Below are 23,774 nucleotides of genomic sequence, written 5' to 3'. Positions count from 1 at the left end.
AAAAGAAAAAGAAAACCATTGCGGAAATGGGAAGACATGGAGTCCACTGGAACATTCCAGAAGACAAGTGACAGTGATGGTTACACTAGGGTGTTAGTGAGAAGGGGCCAAAGCAATCAGAATCAGGGTGTACTGTGAAAACAGGGCTGGGATGGAGGACCAAGATGTGGTGTGAGAGAGAAAGAGGTATGGAGAATAAGCAAGGGTTTTGGCCTGAGCAGCCAAGTTCCAGGAACTTAAGATGGGACACTGAAAAAGGAGATTTTGGAAGGGAAGAAATCAGCAACTAAGAGGCCTCCTCTTGTGTGAACCAGGCTGAAGTGGAAAGAATGACTCAGAGAACCTCAGAGTTCACCTGGGTCTGTGCTCTGTGCACAAACCCACCATCTGAAAATGTTTCTAAAAAGTGTGCATTTGATATCTGCTTGAAAAACCAGGGGGCACCTGGGTGGCTCAGTTGGTTAAGCGTCGGCTTTTGGCTCAGGTCATGATCCCAGGATCTCCTTGCTCGGTGGGGAGCCTGCCTCTCCCTCTTCCCCTGCTTGTGCTCTTTCTCAAATAAATAAATAAAATCTTAAAAAAAAAAAAAAAAGAAAGAAAGATAAAAGAAAAACCAGAGAGGGAATAACCACGGTAAGAGCCATCATTTCTTGAATGCTTACTAATTACCAGGCATCATGGTAAGCACTGTACACAGTGTAGTTAATCCTCACACATGACAGCTCTTAACCACAGTACCTGGCACATGGGAAAATATCATCAAATCTTATCCAGAGTACTTGTGAAGTATGTAACATTTTAAGCTGAACAATAACTTTAATAATTATTTCACTAACTAGAGGCTCTATTTCTTTTTGAAATCCTTAATTCAATATATATTAGGATTTCTATTGTTTCTCAAGCTTAATAGGTAGGTAGTCTTAGTACTTCCTTCCCCCTTTCACAAAGACGGCAGGCATTCCAAGGTCCTAACTTTACATAGAGATTCCAGGTTCAGCTACCTCCTGAAGGCCCATTTTCATATTATATGGCTTCGTGAGCATTAAAACCCTCATACCTACACCTAGGGTTCCTTCCATATTCCCCTGAGATGTTGTTTTACCACTTCACACACACTAGCTTTGAGCTACTGTGATTTAGGTACCTGGGATTTCTCTTTTTTCTTTCAAGTTCATCCAGGTATTTGCTACCTCCAAGTGTTTAAAGAAGGGCAGCCTGGGGGTGCCTGGGTGGCTCAGCCGGTTAAGCGGCTGCCTTCGGCTTGGGTCATGATCCCAGGGTCCTGGGATCAAACCCTGCATCGGGCTCCCTGCTCATCGGAGAGCCTGCTTCTCCCTCTCCCTCTGCCTGCCACTCTGCCCACTTGTGCTCTCTATCTCTCTGTCAAATAAATAAATAAAATCTTTAAAAAAAAAAAAAAAAAAGAAGGGCAGCCTGAGTTAGCTTAGTCTGACATATAACCAGAACCGGAGGTCCACTATTATTTTACATATGAGGAAATTGTGCCTTAAATAGGTAAAGTAACTTTGAATTCAGATCTCTCTGATTCCAAGTCCATGCTCTCGTTAGTAGATACCGAAGTTTCTCCCACTCACATTACAAAGTGAATACAAGGAGATGCTACATTTTTACCTTAAAAAATTATACAAATCATAAATACCATTGAAAGTGATAAAAATGAGTTTCCCTCATTAATTATTAGTTTCATTTGAGGGAATTTCTGACCATAACCACAAGTATGTAAAGTTAAAGAACACAGTGGGAATCATGAAACCTGAGTCCTGCCACTGCTTAGCTGTATGACGCTAGGAACTACAGCCTCTTTTTGTTTCGTGGGTCTTCAAAATGAGAAGAATACCTTCCCTAGAGTCCAAAGGCTGGGATTTGAACAATGAGATTTAATGCATAGGGTATGTAATATGTAAGAAAATATCTGGAAAAAAATTATACAATACAAACATCATTATTATTAACGTATTATAAATGTTCATAGTTTGATCAGGAATAATGAGACATCAACTAAAGAATCTAAATTAACGCAAATATTATTTTACCTTCATGCTGCAAGCTAATTCCATTAGTTTTTTTGCATTTTCTTCTGAGCGGTATCTCTTAGGAAGCTGAACCCTGAAGAACTTCAAGGCACCTTCAAAGTCTGTCAACAGCAAGTCATCCTTAGAAGTCTTGAAGAAAGAAAGAAAGAAAACACAACCATGTATAGGAAAAGTTCTTTGCTATGAAGATGCACAAGAAGCATTTTTAAAACACCAGCACCTTTACAATCCCCAGAAGATACTTCTTAGCCAGTGCCTGAGTCACTGTGAGGGCCACGGCTACTGCACGGTGGCTGCTTAGGAGATCAAGACCAACATACTTCAAGCGCTGGACAGGGGATGTCATTCAATTTACAAATAAATGTGTACCTTTAATAATCCAAGGGCGACATTAAAAATCACACTTATTCCCTAAAAGAGAAAACACAAAAAGAAGATTTTCAGTGATTACATCTGGACCAGTCAGCTGTCTGTCCCCAGAATGCCCCACAATTTTAAAGAAAGTATAAAAACTAAGTAAAGAAATGGACTATCTTGGAAATATCTTGGAAAATAATAATTACAGATCTGCTACTGAAAAACAGCTTAAAATAGACCCAGTCTCCCATTCTTCTGGACTTTTTTAGCCCTAGTCTCACAATCAACAAGAAAGAATGCTTTTCCAAAGTATTCTATGCTTCCCAACCAAAGCACCTGACCCGTAAAATTGTGATCTTTCAGGAAATAACCGCAGGTGGCCTTTTCCTTTATCTTGTGCTACCCCACTCCAAATACAGCAGCAGTCACTCTGTCTGTGAACCCTCCATCCCACAACAGAACCTGCTCAGGGCTCCCTCAAATCTGCCTTTCATCAAATCAGCTAACCATTCTGAGAGTGCTAGGGGCAAAGGAAAGATAAGGGGAGGCACGAAGACCTGCTAAATTCTTTAAGTTCCTGGACGTTGGTTTCTATAACTAATATTCTCCCTCAAGGGTTTTCTGAGCTAATTAGTTGAAAGGTTCATTTAAATTACTTAGCATGACCAGGCCGGTGGTAACTACTTAAAACAAATGGTTGTTTATAATGCTGAGAAATTATAAAACTTAAAGGTCTGAGACTAGCAATTGATTACATAAACTATGGTATCCCCAAAGAATGAGATACTTGGCAGCAGGTAAGAATAATAGTGTATTTGGTATCAGTGTTTCTGACAGTGTTTTAAGCTGGGTAGAAGGTACAAATGCTTTAATGGATTTTTGTATGCCTTGAAAACGGCATAATTAAACGTGAAGAAGGATGGTATAGATGTGTGTCTATAAGTGTTCAAGTATATGAAATGAAAAGAGGTTATCGAAGAGCATAGGTAGAATCATATTTTAAAATATATACTTACAGAGCCATAATTACATTATTACATAATACTCCATATGAAAAAAGTTATTCTGTATAGAAGTAACACATGTACATAAGTAAACACAAAAAAAGGCTGAAAGAATATATACCAAAATGTTAAGAGTTACTCTCTAGAGAGTGGGATTAAAGTATTTTAAAATCCTTTTGCTTGTGTTTTCCAGTTTCTGTAATAAATATGTATTATTTTTGAAATTATTTTTTTCTTAAACACATACACCCCAAAACTATGCTGTGGCAAAGACTGTTATGTATTCTGATATCTTATTTTTGTTTTAGTAACAGACCCTCTAATTGTTAGCAAATTCCTACCCAGCTTTTAAAAAACTCTCCTTTGTGGCTAGATGTGGTCAGGCCAATAAGAGATAAGTGAAAATTTGGGTAGAACCTCCAGGAAGTCTCTTTTAAAGAGGGGACACATCCTCCCCTGTCCCCTGGCCCTCTAGGAAAGGCAGGTAACTGCCAACGTTCTGGCTTCTTTCACATGAGAGAGAAATGAACCTCTACTTTATTTAGTCATTGTTATTTTGGGTTTCTTCAATAAATGCAGCCAGACCTAACAGTAATACAAATGTGTAACAGTAGGTTGTTTGATTGTTTTTTCAGGAGAGAACACCTTTAACAAAACTTGATTGTTAGCTTTAGCCCAAGGGAGAGTTACTTAAATCTGGATTTTTGAGCACAAAAATAAAATTAACTAAGAAGAAATTCTATTTTAATGGAGCTGACACAGGAAGATACTGAAAACAAAAGCCAAAGTGCTGTGGCCTCTGATACATACCTCACATAAAAGCAGGTCAATGATATGGAAGACCATGTAGAGAGGGAATTTTGCAGTGAAAAGTGTAAGAAACCACTGGGAGGCATACATGTGCGCTTCAAGGCTTATATCCAGGAAGTGGTTGTACAGGTCAGGGATGTATTCCTGAAATAGCAAACTAATTAGTTTTGGGCACATACGCAGATGTTCAACTCCCACTTGGGAGGCTCATAAATCTGCCAGGAATAGGCCAAAAAAGTCACATATTTGTGCTTTCCTACAAACCTCCAATGTGCTCAGAAGAACACTTATTATCTGACACTTGGCTCCCCTTTCCAGCCCACAAACTAGCTCAGAAGAGGAATCCCCAAGATGGTGACAAATATTTGGAATGATAGTTTTTCTTTCCAAGTTATGAAATGTTTGGAAAAGTCTGTTTCACTTTTATTATGATATTCCTAACCAGTTAGCTTCAGAGCCTTGGCAGATATTTCTTGACTTAGTTTGCTGTGTTAAAGGCCCCTACAAAGTCATCTGATCTTTTGGGTGAAAACCTAGCTCACACCCATCAGGTTCACACCTTATTAATCTTGGCATCGTCATCACATAGTGAGAAATGAAAAACATCAAACCAGTCCTTAACCCTGGATGGCTAAGGCAATCACCACTGGTCCTTAGCACCAGTTCATCAACCTGGTTCTCCCAAGTCCTGCACTCTTAGTGGCAAATGCAAGCTGGTTTCTCTTTTTACCTGCATGAGGCGCTCCAACTGGTAAAATTTGCAATGTAAATCTTCAAAGTTTTGCTTGAAAAGTTCCCTGAGACCATAGTCAAACATGATCTTGACCAGAACACTGAATGCCTGTTCTTCAGGCATCTGTAACAGATAGGGAAAGGCGTGGGGATCACAAAACATATACAGAAGTTTTCTCAATATGTTAAATTCATCCTTCCACTCCTATCTAAAAACTAGGAAATTTCAGTGATATGTAGTAACTCATGTAGTTGTGTTTTATGACACTCGTTCACTCAACCAAGGGATATTAACGATGCCTGTTCTTTGTCAGATAGTGTTACTATCCTCGAGAAGCTTCCCATACAATCAATCCGTACATAATAAGTATGAATTAGATAGAATTCATATTCACAACTACCTATAAATTAGGTAGAAAGATCAGTGGAGATACAAGAACAAAAAAGCCTGAGTCTGCCTGAGGGAGCCAAGAACAGGCTTTGTAGGACCATATCTGAACTGAGTAGCAACAGGCTGATACACAAGTATAGGTTTCATCTTTTTCAAATCATGACACCTTTATTAAATCATTTTACCTCCTTAGCTATTTTCTTCTTCCTCGTTGTTACAAACACGGCCAGTTACAGCAGAACCTTAAATATTCTAAGGTTTAACAGTAATGTTCAAAGTACTTTGTAATGTTTATGGTAATACTTAAAATACTACAAAACCCCTCACTTCACTTCTATTTACAGATGTTACCCATTTATAATAATACCTACATCTTTCATAGCTTTGTGGAAAAAATATTTCCCTGATAACCTGGCAAAATGTCTAGTTTTCAAAATAGAAAAAAGTACTGGAAATGTTATTTAAGGCTTGGCATGACTATAGCAAGCCTTCAAAATGTCAAGAAGGTGGGCGGGCTTCTGTGGAACAGGGGGACGAGGTGGGCTGAACACAGACATCACTGAGAATAAAGCAGAGCTAAAGAACAAATGAGATTAAGTAATAAAGGAGAAAAGCACAGCAAATTATTAATGGACAAGTAAGAGCATTTGGAGCCAAGGACCAGATCTCAGAGGTCTCCATCATGGAAGGCAATTTCATAATTTCTTCCACATGCTGAGGGATACTTGGTCTGCCCCAGAGGAGCATTTCTGATGTCAGGTAGCACAATTGCTTTTCCTCTGAAACAAGCATTTATCTTAACACAATGGCAAGCAGCGCAGAGTTCAAACCAAGACACTGTGGATTTATCTGGGAAACCCATTTTATTTTTTTTATTTTTTTTCCAAAGATTTTATTTATTTATTTGACAGCGCGCGAGAGAGAGCACAAGCAGGGGGACCAGCAGGCAGGGGCAGAAGGAGAAGCAGGCTCCTGCCAAGCAGGGAGCCAGATGTGGGATTCGATCCCAGGACCCTGGGATCATGACCTGAGCTGAAGGCAACCGCTTAACTGACTGAGCCACCCAGGCATCCCAGGATACCCATTTTAAAGGGGTTGTGATACTTAAATGGGGACAAATGTTCTTGGACTGAAGTTGAGAACAAAGACAAACCACACAAGCCTGAGAGACTCTGAGATATAAAGTCTTACTAAAACAACAAAATTTTAAAACTTGACCCTTTGATGGATGTTAATTAGCTTGACTGTGGATCATTTCGCAATGTATAGCCTATCAACTCATCAAATTATACACCACACACACACACACACACACACACATTTTTATTTGTCAATTATATCTCAATAAAGCTGGGGAAAAAACTTGACCCTTTTATTAATGTCATAGCTTTATCATATTTTTACATGGTTACTAATATCAATAAGCTAGGTTCTCACAGAAAGAAGATACAAAGTGGTTTTGGTTTTACTTGTATTACAAGCTATACAAAACGGCTTAAAACTCTTCAAAAGCTTCCCCTTGTTTAGGGAAACAAAATCCAAACTCCTTGAGCTGGCCTCTCCAGCTCCCTCCCCATCCCCCATCACAGGTAATGCTCCAGTCACATTACCCAGCTTCCAGTTCCTTTCATAGGCCAAGTCTTCCCCATTTCAGTGCTTCTATAGGTTGTACTATTCTCTTTGGTGGGAGTGCTCTACTCTCCACTTTTTCTTTTAAAATGGTTTTCTTATTTTCATAATAATGTTAGCTTAAAAAAGTTAAATGATACAGATAAGTACAAAAGAAAATGGATACCTCTTCTTATTTTTCAGCATTCACCTTAAAGTTTACCTCCCAAGAGAAGCCTGTGATATAAATAAGGCTCCTTTGTTATAATCTTGCATCAAACTTTTTACTATACCTTCATGTCGCCATTGAGGTAATAAAGACATACTTCTGTGACTTTCTGATTATAGCTAGTCAGCTTCACTAGCTCTGTATCCACAAAGATTGGGACCCTGTCTACTTTATTCATTCCTCATCTCTAGCATCTACTGTGCTAAAGATGGAGGTGTCCACAAACTCTCTAACATCACCTGTGTGGTGTTTTCACCCAGCATTTTAATTTTAATCATGAGGAAATGGTAAAGACAAATCAAGAATGTGGAATATTTTACAAGACAATTTGCTTGAATTTTCCAAGACTGTCAATGGCATAAAGCACAAGAAAGCAGGGGAGGGGGGTAGTTTAGATTAAACAAGTAAAGAAAAATGACACTAAATGCACTGCTTGAATCTTCACTGATCTTGGTTAGGGGGAAAAAAAAGCTATAAAGGACTTTACTGCATAAACAATTGGGGAAAATCAAATGCGGACTCTGTGTAAGACATTACTGAATCAGTGTGGAATTTCTTGGCTGTGACCACAGTATTATGGTTATGTCCTTAGGAGATACATGCTCAAGTATATAGGAGTGAAGTACCCTGATGTTTGCTACTGATTTTCCAAAAATAATTTCAAAAAATGTTTTTTAGTAAAAAATAATATTTGTGTAAAAAAAGAGGAAAAGAGAGAAGCAGACAGACAGAGAAAGTGTGGCAAAATATTAATTGGTAAAATAGAAGAAGAGTTTATGGGTATTCCACCTTAATGATTTTTCAGTTCTGCTGTGGATTTGAAAGAATACCAGTAATTACTGTCAGAGGGTAAAGGTCTTTGCTGAATAAATAAATGAATAAAATGGCACTAAAAGAAAGCCAGCTTCTCTGCTTCCTTCCCACCACTAATACACAGATCCCCAAACAAATACTAATGACAGTGGCTACTTTATAGAATATAAAATGTCCCTAAGGGTTCAATCAGCCAAGACAATCATTCTAGCAATCAAAATGAACTCCACTCTTGTACTAGTACTCAACACTGTCATTTATTCTTACCGTGTTTCTCTTCCATGAGGATGTTAAATTAAGGAAAAGGTTTCCAGCTATAGGAGTAAAACTCATGCACTAGAGTCTGGCCAAAGGCCATATAAAACCATGCTCAAGTCTAAGGCTAGTAGTATAAGCTGAGGCAGGTCATGTGTAAGTCAAAACAGATGACCTAATACTCACATGGAGAAGCAGAACAGCAGCGAGAAATGACTGGCCCTGGCAATAGCCAATCTCTTCATCATACACAGAATATGCCTGGAAAAAGAAAAACACAGGAGGTATAAATAAATAAATATAGTCACTCATGGGCCATACTTGCCTATAGGACCTTGAACACAGGAACCTGGAAGACACCCACACTCCACTATGGCATTTTGATGATCAGTGAATGATGCAAATATTTCTCTCTGATTTTTTTTTTAATTTTTAAAAAAGATTTTTTTTTTAATTTGAGAGAGAGAGAGAGCGAGCACGAGTAGGGGAGGGAGAGGGAAAAGCAGACTCCCCACTAAGCAGGAAGCCTGATGCGGGGCTCCATCCCAGGACCCTGGGATCATGACCTGAGCTGAAGGCAGATGCTTAACTGACTGAGCCACCCAGGCGCCCCTCTTCAATTTTTTCTCTACAATAAACACAACTGTCGCCACACCACTTCCCAGGAGTAGAAGAAGTTAAGCAAAAACCACTTCAGCACTAAAAAAAAGGTTGCCATGACTCTGTCTTGGCCCTTGCTTTCCCCTCTTCTGTCTGAAAAATGTGCTCTTCCTTCAGGTTCCAAACACTCCATTACCCCAGGGTTCCCTCTCTTCTCTGTACTCTGACGGTACTTGCTACACAAGTATAGTTATTACAGCACTCACCACACTGCATTTTAAATGTCCATCTTCTCTACTGGACTGTGATCTTCTTAGGGGCTGGGGTGATGCCCTATCCAACCTAGCCAGCAACTCACACCTGCAACCTAGCCAGTCACACAGCAGGCTCTCACTAAACACTGTTAACGTTATTCATTTTTCTTTCTGGGAAAAAATCTTTTGGCAAAGACACCAAAATACAATTTTTTCCACAATGCCAGTAATAACTTTTCTGATAAGAGGGATTACTCTGAAACCATTTGTGGGTTCCTTTGGAATTCTTATTTTGTATTTTTCTTGGCAGCAGATGATTATTGCCCATCTCTTCTGAACATTATCTTTAACAGAATACTGACATCTAACATTCCTTGTGGTTTACTCTTTTTGGTTCTTTAGTTGTTTTCCAGAGTCTTGTTTTTATGATTAGTATTTCCAGTTCTCATGTAAGCTGTGGTGGAAAGGGAAATTCCTACAGATTCAAGATGTTATTCCCTGTTTAACAAGTTTATTTCTGATGAAATTCCCTTTATTCTCCACTTACTTTTTGTGCCATGCTTCCTCTGCATCCCAAGAAAGCAATTTAGAATGAGTACGTTCAGAATAAAGATCATTTAGCAAAATATGATGCCAATGCTTTTTAGATGACAATTAAGTTAACATACACATGGATTTAATCATTAGCATTTGGTGAAACACTACAGCTTTTAATATATATATACACACACACATATATATATAAAATAATCATGCTTTCATAAATGAGGGTAGAATTTAACATAATCTCATTAAATCCCCCATTTCATCGAAGCTTATCTAATGAGAGGGCTACACAAAGAAAACACATACACTTTTCCAAAGACAAGATATGCAGAGGGCTTTTGAAACAATCTGTTTATACAATACAATAAGGCATCACTTTGCACCTGTCAAATTAGTAAACACTAAGAAGTGTTAATAATTTTCTTAAGACTGTGTTATGAACAGGGGTGCCTGGGTGGCTCAGTCAGTTTAAGCGTCTGCCTTCGGCTCAGGTCATGATCCCAGGGTCTGGGATCGAGCCCCACATGGGCTCCCTGCTCAGCGGGGAGCCTGCTTCTCCCTCTCCCTCTGATGCTCCCCCTGCTTGTGCTCTCTCTCCCTCTCAAATAAATAAAATCTTAAAAAAAAAACTGTGTTAAAAACAGCAGTAATATATGCCAGTAGAGCTCTGTGGAAAGCAGTTTGACAATGTCTGTGAAGTTATCAATTAATAGTTGATTGGTCAAGAAAGAACAGAGGCTTCAGAGTTAGTCAGAGCTGGACTGAAATCCCACAACTGCTAATGTCTCTGTCTGGATCTTAGGCCCATTACTTATATTTCTTATCTGTAAGATGCAAATAATCACAGTATTTATATGACAGACTTGATGTATTATTCTCAGCTCTCTCGTAAATTGCTCAGCACAGGACTTAATTATGTACCACAATGAAATGTATTGAATTTCTATAGGAAGAAAATTGAGGGGAGCTTATTTTTCAGGCTCATGGAAAAGTCTGAAGGAATACATACAGATGTGAAAGTACATGTCACATCTGAGACATGTTTAGGATATAAAATTCATGGGAGCTGTAATGAAATATAGGGAATAAAAGGCATTTCATTAATTCATTAACATTTAATGAGCACCAACCATAGGCCAAGCACTGTGCCGAGTGGTACAGATACTAACACACAGAAGTGATTTCTGCCCTTGAGAACTTCACAGTTTAGTTGGGAAGTCTGATGTGTAAATCAACCAGAGTACAGTGAGAAGTTCAATGTAGTTGAAGCATAAAATATTTAGGAATTAAACCAGGATACACTGCAAAATGCCTTTAATGCTAATGCTAAGGCTAAGGAATCTGGGACCAGGAAATGAACTAAGAAATTTTGATTTCACTCTGTGGGTTATGAGGAAGCACCAAAGGCTTTTGTGGAGGCCCTGCAAAAGATCCAATTCTGGGGTCATCATGGAGAAAATAATAAATAGGCTAGAACCCAAAGGGAGGGAGACTAATTCAAGGCAGCTTTTGTAAAAGTGCTAGCACATATGATAGAGGCCTGTAGCAGGCAGTGATCAGAAAGGGAAGTATGGCTGTAAGAGACATCAATCCTATCAAACTCAATGTGGCTAAAGGAAGGAACTGAAAACTAAAAGAGAAATGACTGTATCTTCAGCAAGACAATGGCATGGAGGGAAAAAGGAAGACTGTTTCTAATTAAAAGAGCCATAACAACTAAACATATTATGGATACTGCTGGATCCTAATTCTAACCAAATGTATAAAGACATATAGGGAAATCTGAATATGGAGTTTACTGGATGGCACTGATGGATAATGATGGATACTACAGATGAATAATGATCTAATTTTTTAGAGATGTATAGTGAAGAATTTAGATTCATGATATCTGAGATTTGCTTTTAAGTGCTTTTTTTTTTTTGAGAGAGAACAAGCGAGTGAGCCTGGGAATGTGTGTGGCGGAGGGGCAGAGAGAGAGAATCTTCAAGCAGACTCCCTGCTGAATGTGGAGCCCGCCACGGGTCTGGATCTCATGACCCATGAGATCATGACCTGAGCCAAAACCAAAAGTTAAGACACTTAACCGACTGAGCCACCAGGTGCCCCACTTCAGGAAAATTTTTAAAAGGAATATAGAAAGCAACTGTGGCAATATGTTCATAAATATTAAATCTGGTGGGGGATATATATGAATTCATTATTCTATTAAACTTTTGTTATCTTTGAAAATTCTAATAAAACATGTTTTTAAATGAACTCTATCTTTAGACTTTTTTGTTTGATGTACTTAACAGACTTCTACATGAAGACCAACTGACAGCTAGAAATTTAGGCCTTGAGCTAAACAGAGATTTGGGAACATCTGTGCAGAGGTTGTAGCTGAAGCTGTGGGGGTGGAAGGAGTCACCAGGGAGATAGTATAGAGCAAAAGGAACTACTGACTGAGCACCCAGGGGAATGCCTCGGTTTTAGGAGCAGGTAGAGAGAGAGACAAAGAGGGAGTCAGCAATGCTGAGAGAGAAGGTGAGAGCAAAACCGGGAGGGTGAGAGAGGTCAAGAGGTCAAGAGCAGAGAGCGCTGCAAGGAAGACCATTGTGAGACAGACACTAGAGTGCAGTGGGATCAGGAGTAAGGGCTCAGAGGCAGTGAGCACAGGGTTTCTTTATGGGAAATTTTGCAGTGAGGCATAGCTGGATGGCTGCTTAAGTGGAAAGCACAACTGAGAAGGGCCTAAAAAAGGATGATCAGAGAAGAGGATCACAACAGAAATGACAACTTTGTGGAAATTAAAGAAACATTTTTCTCAATCTAACTGCCCTTATAGTTGAAGCATCTAGTTTATCCCTGGAGAACCTGTCCTTTATTATTAGCCTGCCCTAAAACTTGTTAATTCTACCTTTTCAATCAATAATATGTAAGTTTCTTAAGGGCATGTCTCATGCCTAGTCTGTACTTCCTAGATAGTAGATGCTACATAGGTACTTGATTAATTTTGGGGGGAAAAGACTAAAGACTAGTTCTGAGGACAGATGAAGTTGGAGAACTCTGGTCCCAAGTCCTATTTTAGCCTTACAGCTCTGAAGTACCAAAATCTACTGGAAAATGGATTGCTGAAATTGAACGTTTCCTTTACAGGTTTCAGGTACAGATCTTTTGACAGACATCAGTATGCCCCACCATTTATTATGCTGCAGTGCTAAAAAGTCCACCTAGATAGGCATCAGCACTTCCCACTGTTGGACGTGTCCTAGCTGCCAAATTCATAACTTATAATGGGAATACCAAAAGGGAGTTTGCAGTGTTATAGGACTCAGAGGCTCTTAACGTAAAACCAATTTCTGAAAGTTTAAATGTAGAGCTGGGTGGGGAGGGGTTACCCGGGTGGCTCAGTCGATTAAACATCTGACTCTTGACTTCAGCTCAGGTCATGATCTCAGGGTTGTGAGACTGAACTCTGAACCCTGTGTCGGGCTCTGTGCTGGGTGTGGAGACTGCTGAAGATTCTTTCTCTACCTCTGCCCCTCCCCCATAAAAAAATAATAAATGTGGAGCCAAGGGACTATCATCTACAAGTCCTGATTAAAAGGGTAAAAGAAACCTTACCATTTTATGTCTCATTGATTTCCTGTTATCAGCATAAAATTAAAGGTAACATCAGAATTTCAGAAAGTCTGCGCTCTCCTTTTTTGTCTTTTTTTTTTCAAAGATTTTTTATTTCTTCGTTTGAGAGAGCGAGCGAGAGAGAGCATGAACACGGGGGGAGGGTCAGACGGAAAGGGAGAAGCAGACTCTGAGCTGAGCAGGGATCCTGACTCGGGGGCTCGATCCCAGGATCCTGGGATCATGACCTGAGTCGAAGGCAGACGTTCAACCGACTGAGCCACCCAGGTGCCCCCTTTTTTTGCCTTCTTATACATCAAATACAAATTACACTTTGTAGTTACCTTTCGTGTAATTTCAAAGAACCAAAATCACCTTTCAAAACTAAGATTTTTTTTTTGTGATGTGAAATACCTTGCATATTTTATATAAGGAATCTTGTCCATCTCCTCCTGTGTCCTTAAAATAGTCATGAGCTGGGAATGTCCGGTTAATATCCCGAGTGATAGCACTGTCCTGGGGAGACTCCTGTGGAAACATTAGGAAAGAGGTTTAGTAGTTAATCACGTACGTATTTGTATAAGTTTATACAACAAGGTCTTCTCATTTACGTGCTTTAAAATGCTGCAGGGACATACATATACATGTGCATGCCCAGAGTTACTGCATCTTCAGGGACCAACTGTTCAAGCAAAAGCAAAATCAAATATTAAGGAAAAAAATATGGAAGAAAAGGAACCTGCTTCCTGTATATACCTCATGTGTATTCATCTCTGTTGCAAGAAGTGCAGCTGGTGACCTTTCTATTGCAAGAGGGAAAATGTGGTAATCAAAATGGATTTCCCACAGGAAAATATTCAAATTAATCTCAAAAGGAGGTAAAATGCTCCCATTAGAAAAACTGGGTATAAAAATCGCTGCTTTAAATGATCCTTTGGCATGACGCCCATATGCCAGGTTCTCAAAAGGAAAAGAGAAGTCTCTTAATTGGGGTTTATCCTAAGGGCAAATGGCATAAAAATGTACACAGCATTCTACTCAATATGAAACTAGACCACCAAATGTCAAGGGACTCAAATAGGCTATGGGAAAAATATCCCTTCCTTTTGCCAATGGAGAAAACTAAACAAACGTCAATAATATCACAGCAATCCTTTATACAACAAAGCAAGCATCCAGGTATTTCTAATAAATTCCTTGTTAAATTTCATTTGCTCACATGCTAAAGAACTGGAGCACAGAAACATGACCTTCTCTTTTAACAGCGCATTGTTTGTTTGTTTTTTTAAGATTTTATTTATTTATTTGACAGAGAGAGACACAGAGAGAGCAGGAACACGAGCACGGGGAGTGTGAGAGGGAGAAGCAGACTCCCCACCAAGCAGGGAGCCCGACGCAGGGCTCGATCCCAGGACACTGGGATTATGACCTGAGTCAAAGGCAGATGCTTAATGGCTGAGCCATCCAGGAGCCCCTCAAAAAGCATTTTCTAAGTGACTGGAGAAGCCAGACACAAAAGATTATTTTCCATTAATATCATGTGTATGAAATTCTTATAAAGACAAAATTTTAAGTTATAGAAAGTAAATCAGTGTTTGGAAGAGGCTGGAGTTAAAAGGAGAAAACTGATTCTTAAGAGACATGAAGAGAACTTTTTGACGTTTGAATATGGAAACATTATCCAACACAACTATGGTGGTAGTTAAAATGTACTGAATCATTCACTTAAAATTCGTGTATTTTACTGTATATAAATTACAACTGAATAAAGATGATTTTAAAATGGAAAAATAAGAGGATGCTCATACAAATGAAAGAGAGACCCAAGATGATTCCAGCCCTTTAAAGTAATAAGAGTTCCCAGTCCTACTTTAGGTATATACAGCTAAGTGATGAAAATGAGGTATCCATATTTATCTCAAGGTCTTAAAACCTGGGGCACAGCTTAGAGGCACACATATGTGGGTCTGAAAGTTGTCTCAGTCTCTTAAGCTGAACAACTTTAGGTAAGTTTCATACCTTCTGTGACTAATATCACCTACCTTATAAAGTTGTAGTAAAAGTTACATTAAATGTATATATAAAATATAAATCTATAAGGAGCTTCTACCATGTCTGACATGTATATAGAAAAGACTCGATAAAAGAGAAAGGAAGCAATCTCCTCTGAACACACATATGTACACACTCGCTAGTGATATGCAGAATATACACATCAGGTTCCTAGAATATCTATTTTTAATTTTTGTTTATTTTAACTTTCCTATAAAACTATTCACGTAGGGGTAGAAATTGTGATTCACTTTTGTAATTTCCACAGAGCCTAGCATAATGTAGGGCATAAAATCAGTCAATGCTTGATAAATATACCTAATAAGGTCCAAACGTTTCTTCAGGACTAAGCAATGGCAACACTATGTGGTCAACAGCCCTACCCAAACCAGAATCATTCTAATGTTAATGTTTAATTCAAGATCCATGTGAATGAGGCACCAAATTAAATCAGGAAAGAACCTTATTAATTGGAAAAATGAACAGACATTTTTCCAAAGATGACAGACAGATGGCCAACAGACACATGAAAAGATGCTCAACATCATTCATTACCAGGGAAATGCAAATCAAAACTACAATGAGAGTGGCACCTGGCTGGCTCAGTCGGAGGAGTGTGCACCTCTTGATCTTGGTGTTGTGAGTTCAAGCTCCATGTTGAATGTAAAGATTACTTAAATAAATAAACTTAAAAAAAAAAAAAAGGCCCAAACAAAACTACAATGAGCTATCACCTCACACCTGTCAGAATGGCTAAAATCAAAAACACAAAAAACAAGTGTTGGTGAGAATGTGGAGAAAAAGGAAAACCCTTGTGCACTGTTGGTGGGAATGCAAATTGGTGCAGCCACTGTGGAAAACAGTGTGGAGTTGCCTTAGAAAGTTAAAAATGGAACTGCCCTACCATCCAGGAATCAAACTATTGGGTATCTACCCCTCAAATACAAAAGCATTAATTCAAAGGGATACATGCACCTCTATGTCTATTGTAGCATTATTTACAATAGTCAAATTATGGAAGCAGCCTAAGTGTCTACTGATAGATGAATGGATCAAGAAGATATGCCATATATATATCCATATATATGTATGTATGTATGTATGTGTATAATATATATATGGTATACACACACAAATGGAATATTACTCAGCCATAATAAAGAACAAAACCTTGCCATTTGCAACAACATAGATGGAGCTAGAGTAAAATGCTAAGTGAAGTAAGTCAGAGAAAGACAAATATGATTTCACCCATGTGTGGAATTTAAGAAACAAAACAAACAAGCAAAGGAAAAACACAAAGAGAGACAAACCAAGACACAGACTCTTAACTACAGAGAACAAACTGATGGTTACCAGAGGGGTGGTGGGAGAGGGGATGGGTGAGACAGGTGATGGGTATTAAAGAATACACTTACCACGATGAGCACTGCGCAATGTACAGAATCACTATATAGTACACTTGAAACTAATATAACACTGTATGTTAATAGTGAAATTAAAATAAACTTAATTAAAAAAATAAAACACAACATGACATTTAAAAAAGAAATAGGCAAGTAGTACAGACATGTGAAAAAAACTGTATCTAGAATATATCTAGAACTTAAAGAAAAAGACAATCTAATAAAATGGATAAAAATTTGAGCAGGCACTTCATAAAAGAAAATACGTAAATGGCAAATAAGCAAATGAAAAGGTTAATTAAAACCACAATGAAATAGCCAGCCAAAATGTCTGCCAAAAGAGGATGATCTCTTGTGCACTGGTAAGAAGGGCTATTACCTGGAATACTCTGAAGGGAGTTATTTAATCAAATGACGATTTGGTAAATCAGAATTATAATTTCAAAGCAGCATTAATGCAGTTTCTGAAAGATTTTGGAGCTTCAAAGAAAAAGAGAAGGGAGACTGAAAACATTAAAACAACGACTAAGATGAATTTCACATTGACAAAGCTTTCCTGAAATGATGAACAGACATGTCATTGACCTACATTTGGAACAGCTACAAAAAATTATTCTGAAAAAATTGTTAGTTCTATTATTGAATTGTATCTCCACCTCTAAAGAGAGTTCTTTTTAAGAAAATGCCAGATGAATTTACTCCAGAAATTCTATGAAGCAGCAATGGAAATTCTGAAACATTCTAAGAGTGACAGATTGTGGCTTAATACAAGTGTGAAGGTTACATAAATTATATTAAGAATTGAGAGGGATATGGAAAACTTCAAAATATACTATGCCAGTTACATCAGTCATATCAGATTGGTGATGAAGATAACTTGAAGACACAGTTATTAGAGATATATGGTTTGGAAATTCAAATGCACGTAGGGTAGGAAAATAACACAACTAAAAATATTCTATAACTGGTCAGTCCTCATCACTCTGCCAACCCTCATCCATTGATCATGGGAGTCATCACAGAATTAAGGGGTAAAATGCCCTTGAGAAAAGGTGAATTTGAAAATTCACATGCTGAAATTCAAAGCCTCAACAATGATAATATATTGGGGAGTTCTATGTCAACCACTCACTTAAAATATCTAGTCTTAGGAAATATGCTGAAAAACTTGGAATTAAATCCACTTGACTTGCCAGAAGTTAAGCTGTACAAAAATGATCAAGGAATTCTAACAACAATGAATTTAGTAAGTTTGTATCAGAATAGTGACATCACTAACTTTGAAAAGATTCTGAAAACAAATCACAGCAACATTATGGAAAATTTCTTCCTAAGAGAACACAGCAAAGAGCTGTAAAATATCCAAACCCAAGTGCTTATGAACATTAAGGTTTATATAATACACAGTGCTTTTATTTCCAAGGAGTTAAGCATAGGTGTAGCTGGTACAAGAAACTTGCTGGTGCAATGCATTTTGCAGAACACTATACATGGCCAAACTGATGAAGTCAACCAAATACATCCTCTCAACCAGACTATAGTCAGTAAAATGATTTCACAGAGAATAAGCTGTTACAAAGGTACTTAAGACAATCGTGCAGAGATGTAAACCTTAAAAGAACAGGGAATGACAAAACTGTCAGTTGATAAGTGTCCTGAAAATTATCAAAGGTATGGCAAAAGTGGGTTTTTTTATTTTCATCAACTGGTTTTATGTTTCTGCCACTTCATCCCATGAAAAAGAGCTTTAATCTCCAGAAGAAACTAAAATGCCATATGATTATGCAGTATTAACATCTTGCAAACTTTTTCTGTTAAGAGGCAGACAGCAAATAGTTTAGGCTTTGCGGGTCATTTAGCATTAAAATTACTCAATTCTCCCTTTGCAGAGTAAAAGTAGCCATAGACAATATATAAATAAACAAGCATTTCTGTATTCTAATAAAACTTTATTTACAAAAACAAGAAGCATGCTGGATTTGGCCCTTAGGCCACAGTTTGCCAAGTCCTGCTCTAAATATATACCACAGTAATTTTTCATGGGCAATATGAACAGAGATTTGTAATGATTTTAAATACTGACATGCTACTGTTGATTAATTTCATATATGTTTTACAAGCATAAATTCTGTCACAAATAAGCTGCAATAACTTGAAATGTATATCCCTTTGAACATATGCACTTTTTCATGTAATAATGAATGTTAATGAGGGGGCAAAATCGGAGGGGGAGATGAACCATGAGAGACTATGGACTCTGAGAAACAAACTGAGGGTTCTAGAGGGGAGGGGGGTGGGAGGACGGGTTAGCTTGGTGATGGGTATTAAAAGAGGGCACGTACTGAATGGAGCACTGGGTGTTATAATATGCAAACAATGAATCATGGAACACTACATCAAAAACTAATGATGTAATGTATGGTGATTAACATAATAAAATAAAATTAAAAGAAAGAATAAATGTCAAGCTACAAAAAAAAATGTTAAAAATGTTTGCTACATTTTACAGAAGTCAGTTCCCCAAAAGTCTGTAAATTTCTGTATCCCCAATGTAGCAGAAGTTTAAATTAAATCCTATAAGTATATACTGTTCCTTACATTTCAATTAGCAATGCTCAGAAATCATATGTACTGTATGTACAGTTCAGAAATCATAAATATATGCACTGAAACATACTACACTGTCTAAAATAAAAAGACAATACCAAAAGTTGGTAAGGACATGAAACAACTGGAACTCTCAATTGTTGTTAATGGAGGTGTAAAATGATACTTTGGTGAATTACACAGCAGTTTCTTGTAAAGGTAAAAACATATATACCCAGACCCAGAAATTCTCCTCCTTAATATTACACAGGAGAACCAAAAACATACAATCAAGAGGGGGAAAAAATTAAGAATGTTCATAATAACCTTATTTGTAAAAACCCCAAATGTCCATCAACAGAAAAAGAGATAAATTATGGTATAATCATATAATGGAATACACATGTACATTGTTGGAAATAACTTCATTAAAAATTGTACTCTAAAATCTCAGCATTTTTAAAATTTATTCACTAAACAAATACTGAGAATTAACACCTCACACTAACACCTAAATCTCTTTTATTGCCCCTTCCATACTCCTGCCAAATGGGACTACTCACTGTTGTCCAAACATAACCCAAAATTAACGATACACTTTACTGCTTTTTATTATTTATCACGCGAGTGTGAATGGGGTGGGGGGAGGGTGGTGGTGGTGGGTGGGAAAAAGATAAGGAGGGGCAAAGGGAAAGAGAGAATCTTAAACAGGCTCCACACCCAGCACAGAGCCCAATGTGGGGCTTCATCTCATGACCCTCAGATCACGACCTGAGCTGAAATTAAGAGTTGGATGCTCAACCAACTGAGCCATTGAGGTGACCCACCTTACTGCATTTTAAAAGAAAAAAATCTAGCTTTTTGTAAAAAATAAATAAATAAATGGGGGGGGGGAAATGAGACAAATACCCTATGCAGAAGAATTCCCAGTAACTTTCATGCTGCCCTCTTGGAGGAAGCCCATTCCTGGTATGGGCAGCACAGAGTGACTTCCTTTGGAAGAACAAAGTATGGAAAGGGGAAAAAACAGTGACTTAACAGTGAAGAAATATGACAAATATGCCCTCAGCCAGATGATCAAGGTCAAAATCAACAGTGGTGAGTCACACTGATAGTCCCTACCCTTGATAAGAGATGATGAAAATAGTGCTTTACTTATGTGTTCATCCCCAAAACTCATAATCTCATGAGAAAAACATAAATTTCAGCTGAGGGGCATTCTATAAAATACCTGACCAATATTCCCAAATATCATCAAAGTCATCAAAAACAAGTTAAAGTATAAAGCATTGTTACAGTCAAGAGGAGCCTAAGGAGACATGAGGCCAAAATGTAATATAGTATCCTGGATGGGATCCACTACAGAGAAAGGACATTAGGTAAAAATTAAGCAAAACTAAATAAAGTATAGGGGCACCTGGGTGGCTCAGTCGGTTAAGTGTCTGCCTTTGGCTCAGGTCATGATCCCGGGGTCCTGGGATGGAGCCCCATGTCAGGTTCCCTGCTTAGCGGGAAGCCTGCTCTCCCTCTCCCTCTACCACTCCCCCTGCTTGTGCTCTTTCTCTTAAATAAATAAATAAAATCTTTAAAAAAAACTAAAGTATAGATTTTGGTTAATATTAATACATCAATATTGGTTACTAATGTAAGATGTTAATAATAGGGGAAAGAATGCAGGGTATATGGGAACACCCTATACTATTTTCACAATTTCTGTAAATCTAAAACCACTCTTGAATATAGCTTATTAAAAGAAAAAAATTGCATTATCTCCTTATACAAAATGGAAGTTTGGGCTTAGCAAGGTTAAGCCACCCAACTTCACATACCAGTAATGATCTGCACTTACTAGGCACTCAATAAAATGCTGAACAGACTATGTGGAATAAAACTGGTGAAATGAATGCTGTGGGTATAAGCTCAATAGTAATCAAAAGTAGGCTCTGTTCATGTGACAGATTTATAGATGATTCCTCTCTTGGCCCCAACTCTTACGCCCTTTCAGTGTATATGATATAAAGCAATGGTGAGGCTTTGTTACTTAATTTTTAAGGTTCTTCTAAAAAAAATGTCTGCAGCGAAAAATCTATGGAAATGATAATACTTATATGCTTTTTTCTTCTCTCCATCTAAGTTTTGAAAGTCATCCATTAGTTCAAATCACAGTGGTACCACATTCTGTAATTTTTCTGGATGACTATTTTTATACCTTACTGTGAGAATTGGCCCACTGGGTAACTTCTCAGGATTAACAAGGTACTGGGAACTGGCGGAAACCCTTTGAATACACACCCTTTGTAAACTCAAGTTGAAAAATAGAAAGCTAAGAATGGCAGGAAGAAAAAGAAAGTACCCAAAGAAAATGCAGTGGAAGGCTGCCATGAGAAATAACCAACACAGGGAAGATTATTATTTCCAAAGTAGCTTGTTGCCTAAAGAAAAAGACAGATCTTGGGACTAGTCTGTAATGTTAATAAATGAATTGTTAGGGGTGCGCGGGTGGCTCAGTCGTTAAGCGTCTGCCTTCGGCTTGGGTCATGATCCCAGGGTCCTGGGATCGAGCCCCGCATCGGGCTCCCTGCTCAGTGGGAAGCCTGCTTCTCCCTCTCCCACTCTCCCTGCTTGTGTTCCCTCTCTCGCTGTGTCTCTTTCTGTCAAATAAATAAATAAAATCTTAAAAAAAAAAGTAAATGATTTGTTAAAAGCCATCATGTAACACTTAAGAAAACAGAATAAAACAGAAACCACCAAAACCCCACTCAAATCTATTACACCATATTCTATCTTTCCAATGCTTCACAGAAATAAAAAAGGGTTATATTTTGCTCTTAAAAAGTCAGCTATAGCTTGTAAGAAATGATTTTAAAGACTTAATTTTTTAAATCCCCTAGGATAAAAACCCAAGAGAAGAAAACAGAAATTGAAGGGGTGCTAAATGTTTATAAGTGAATAAATGAGGACTAAACACATCCTTGAGGTATAATCATTCTCTCTTAATTACATATAACTCTCACCATTTGTAATTTAATTTTGTATGTTTTGGAAACAGCAGAATTGCTTAAGTGAAAAAATAAAAAAGACTTTTATGCTAATGAAAACAGATGTTCCTGTGTTTGGACAAGACCAAGATGGTCCTACAAAAATCTGCAAAATCTGGAAATTTTATTTCAGTTGATCATGTTAAATCTAAGCATTTCTAATTTGATAGGGCCAAAAAAGGTGATTAAGGAAAACAGTAACAATTATTGTGTCTCTTGAACAACAGCTCTGTCTTTAAAAATCAAATACTGTACCCCTCTTAAGGAATGCTTCACACAGGAATTCTGACGAAATAAAAAGAAGGTATGCGGGATATTCTTAGAGATTTCTGAAATTTTGGAGATTTCTGAGATGTGTTCGAAGATTTAATAAACAGACTTACAGGTTACCATAAATTCTCTGACACTGCGTGCAATGCTTTGCGTGTATTTTTCTAAGAAGAATGTTCAGGAATTTTAAGACTCACTAGAATGTGACGCGCTTCACGAGTGCAGAGATTTGTTTTGTTCACATGCCATCTACAGCTCCTAGAAGAGTGTCTGACAAATGGTAGACATTCAGTAAGTATTTGCTGAATAAATGAATTCTCAAGGGGATATATGAGATACTTAAGGTTCAGGGCTACTTATTTCCTACCGACAAATTTGCTTTTACAGACTTAAAAATAATTAACCAACAATAACAAGAGCTAAGACGGATCTGCTGCCATTGTTTTAACTGCCTTATATACAGACAGATCATATAGACAGATCTATCTATCTTAACCCTCTGACAAAGGGGGGAAGAAGTTAAATCATCTGGCTAGAAAGGGGAGGAGCTGGGCCTGGAACCCAACTGTTTTGGCTTTTTAACTCACATTCTTAACCCAGATAAACATACAGTAAAAGTGAGCAACTCCCTTATCAGCAGTGAGTGGCATTTTTAGTTCTTAACATATGAAAAAAAAGCTTTTGTCTTCTAGCTCTTATAACTAAAACCAACATGACACAGACTTTGGGAAAATATGCTTTTTCTTTTGACTCATATGGAAGTGCTTCCTTGGATAAAGGCTGTTCAGTGGGTTTAAAACAGAAGTAATTAAGGCCCTAACAACAAGTAGACAGAGAAATATATAATGCTCTTAAACATAAAAACAAGTGAAGAAAACCTCAACATGTGGCCCTTCTAGAAGTTATTCAAAGAAAAGGCATTTTCCCTTATTGCTAGGTGGATTCTAACATGTATCTTAATCATAAGACCTTGTACATCAGTGGTGGTTCTTTCCCATCAGACTTGAGATTTATGACGTTGGCATATTTCCAACTTTGGGAGAGAGGCCAAGGGACAAAATGTGTATTTGGCAGGTTTTCCTGTTTGGTACCTAGTGCCTTGTGGGGGATCTGCAATTTTAGCACATAATTCAGAGAACCACTGTATATTACCAACATCATAATTT

General features: G+C 37.8%; 1 protein-coding gene and 1 pseudogene across 10 annotated transcripts in view; one reads left to right on the top strand and one right to left on the bottom strand.

Annotated features, from left to right (window-relative positions):
• RABGAP1 (RAB GTPase activating protein 1) overlaps window positions 1-23,774 on the bottom strand; it is a 157,712-nt gene that overhangs the window by 26,843 nt on the left and 107,095 nt on the right. For all 10 annotated transcript variants that reach the window (XR_013443831.1, XM_078061731.1, XM_078061732.1 and 7 more), the window contains 6 exons: window positions 13,671-13,784; window positions 8,440-8,514; window positions 4,956-5,081; window positions 4,226-4,369; window positions 2,424-2,465; window positions 2,055-2,183 (listed from right to left, as the gene is read on the bottom strand). Coding sequence is in view for 9 of the 10 variants with exons in the window: in XM_078061731.1 (XP_077917857.1) it covers window positions 2,055-2,183; window positions 2,424-2,465; window positions 4,226-4,369; window positions 4,956-5,081; window positions 8,440-8,514; window positions 13,671-13,784 (630 nt within the window). In the remaining variant the exon portion in view is untranslated. The remainder of the gene's footprint in view (window positions 1-2,054; window positions 2,184-2,423; window positions 2,466-4,225; window positions 4,370-4,955; window positions 5,082-8,439; window positions 8,515-13,670; window positions 13,785-23,774) is intronic.
• LOC118545550 (COP9 signalosome complex subunit 2 pseudogene) lies at window positions 17,404-18,636 on the top strand (annotated as a pseudogene).

This window comes from Halichoerus grypus, chromosome 14, assembly GCF_964656455.1.
Source record: "Halichoerus grypus chromosome 14, mHalGry1.hap1.1, whole genome shotgun sequence".
In the NCBI taxonomy this organism is placed as follows: Eukaryota; Metazoa; Chordata; class Mammalia; order Carnivora; family Phocidae; genus Halichoerus; species Halichoerus grypus.
The sequence above is the reverse complement of the archived record's forward strand: the minus strand, read 5'-3'. Positions and strand labels throughout refer to the sequence as shown.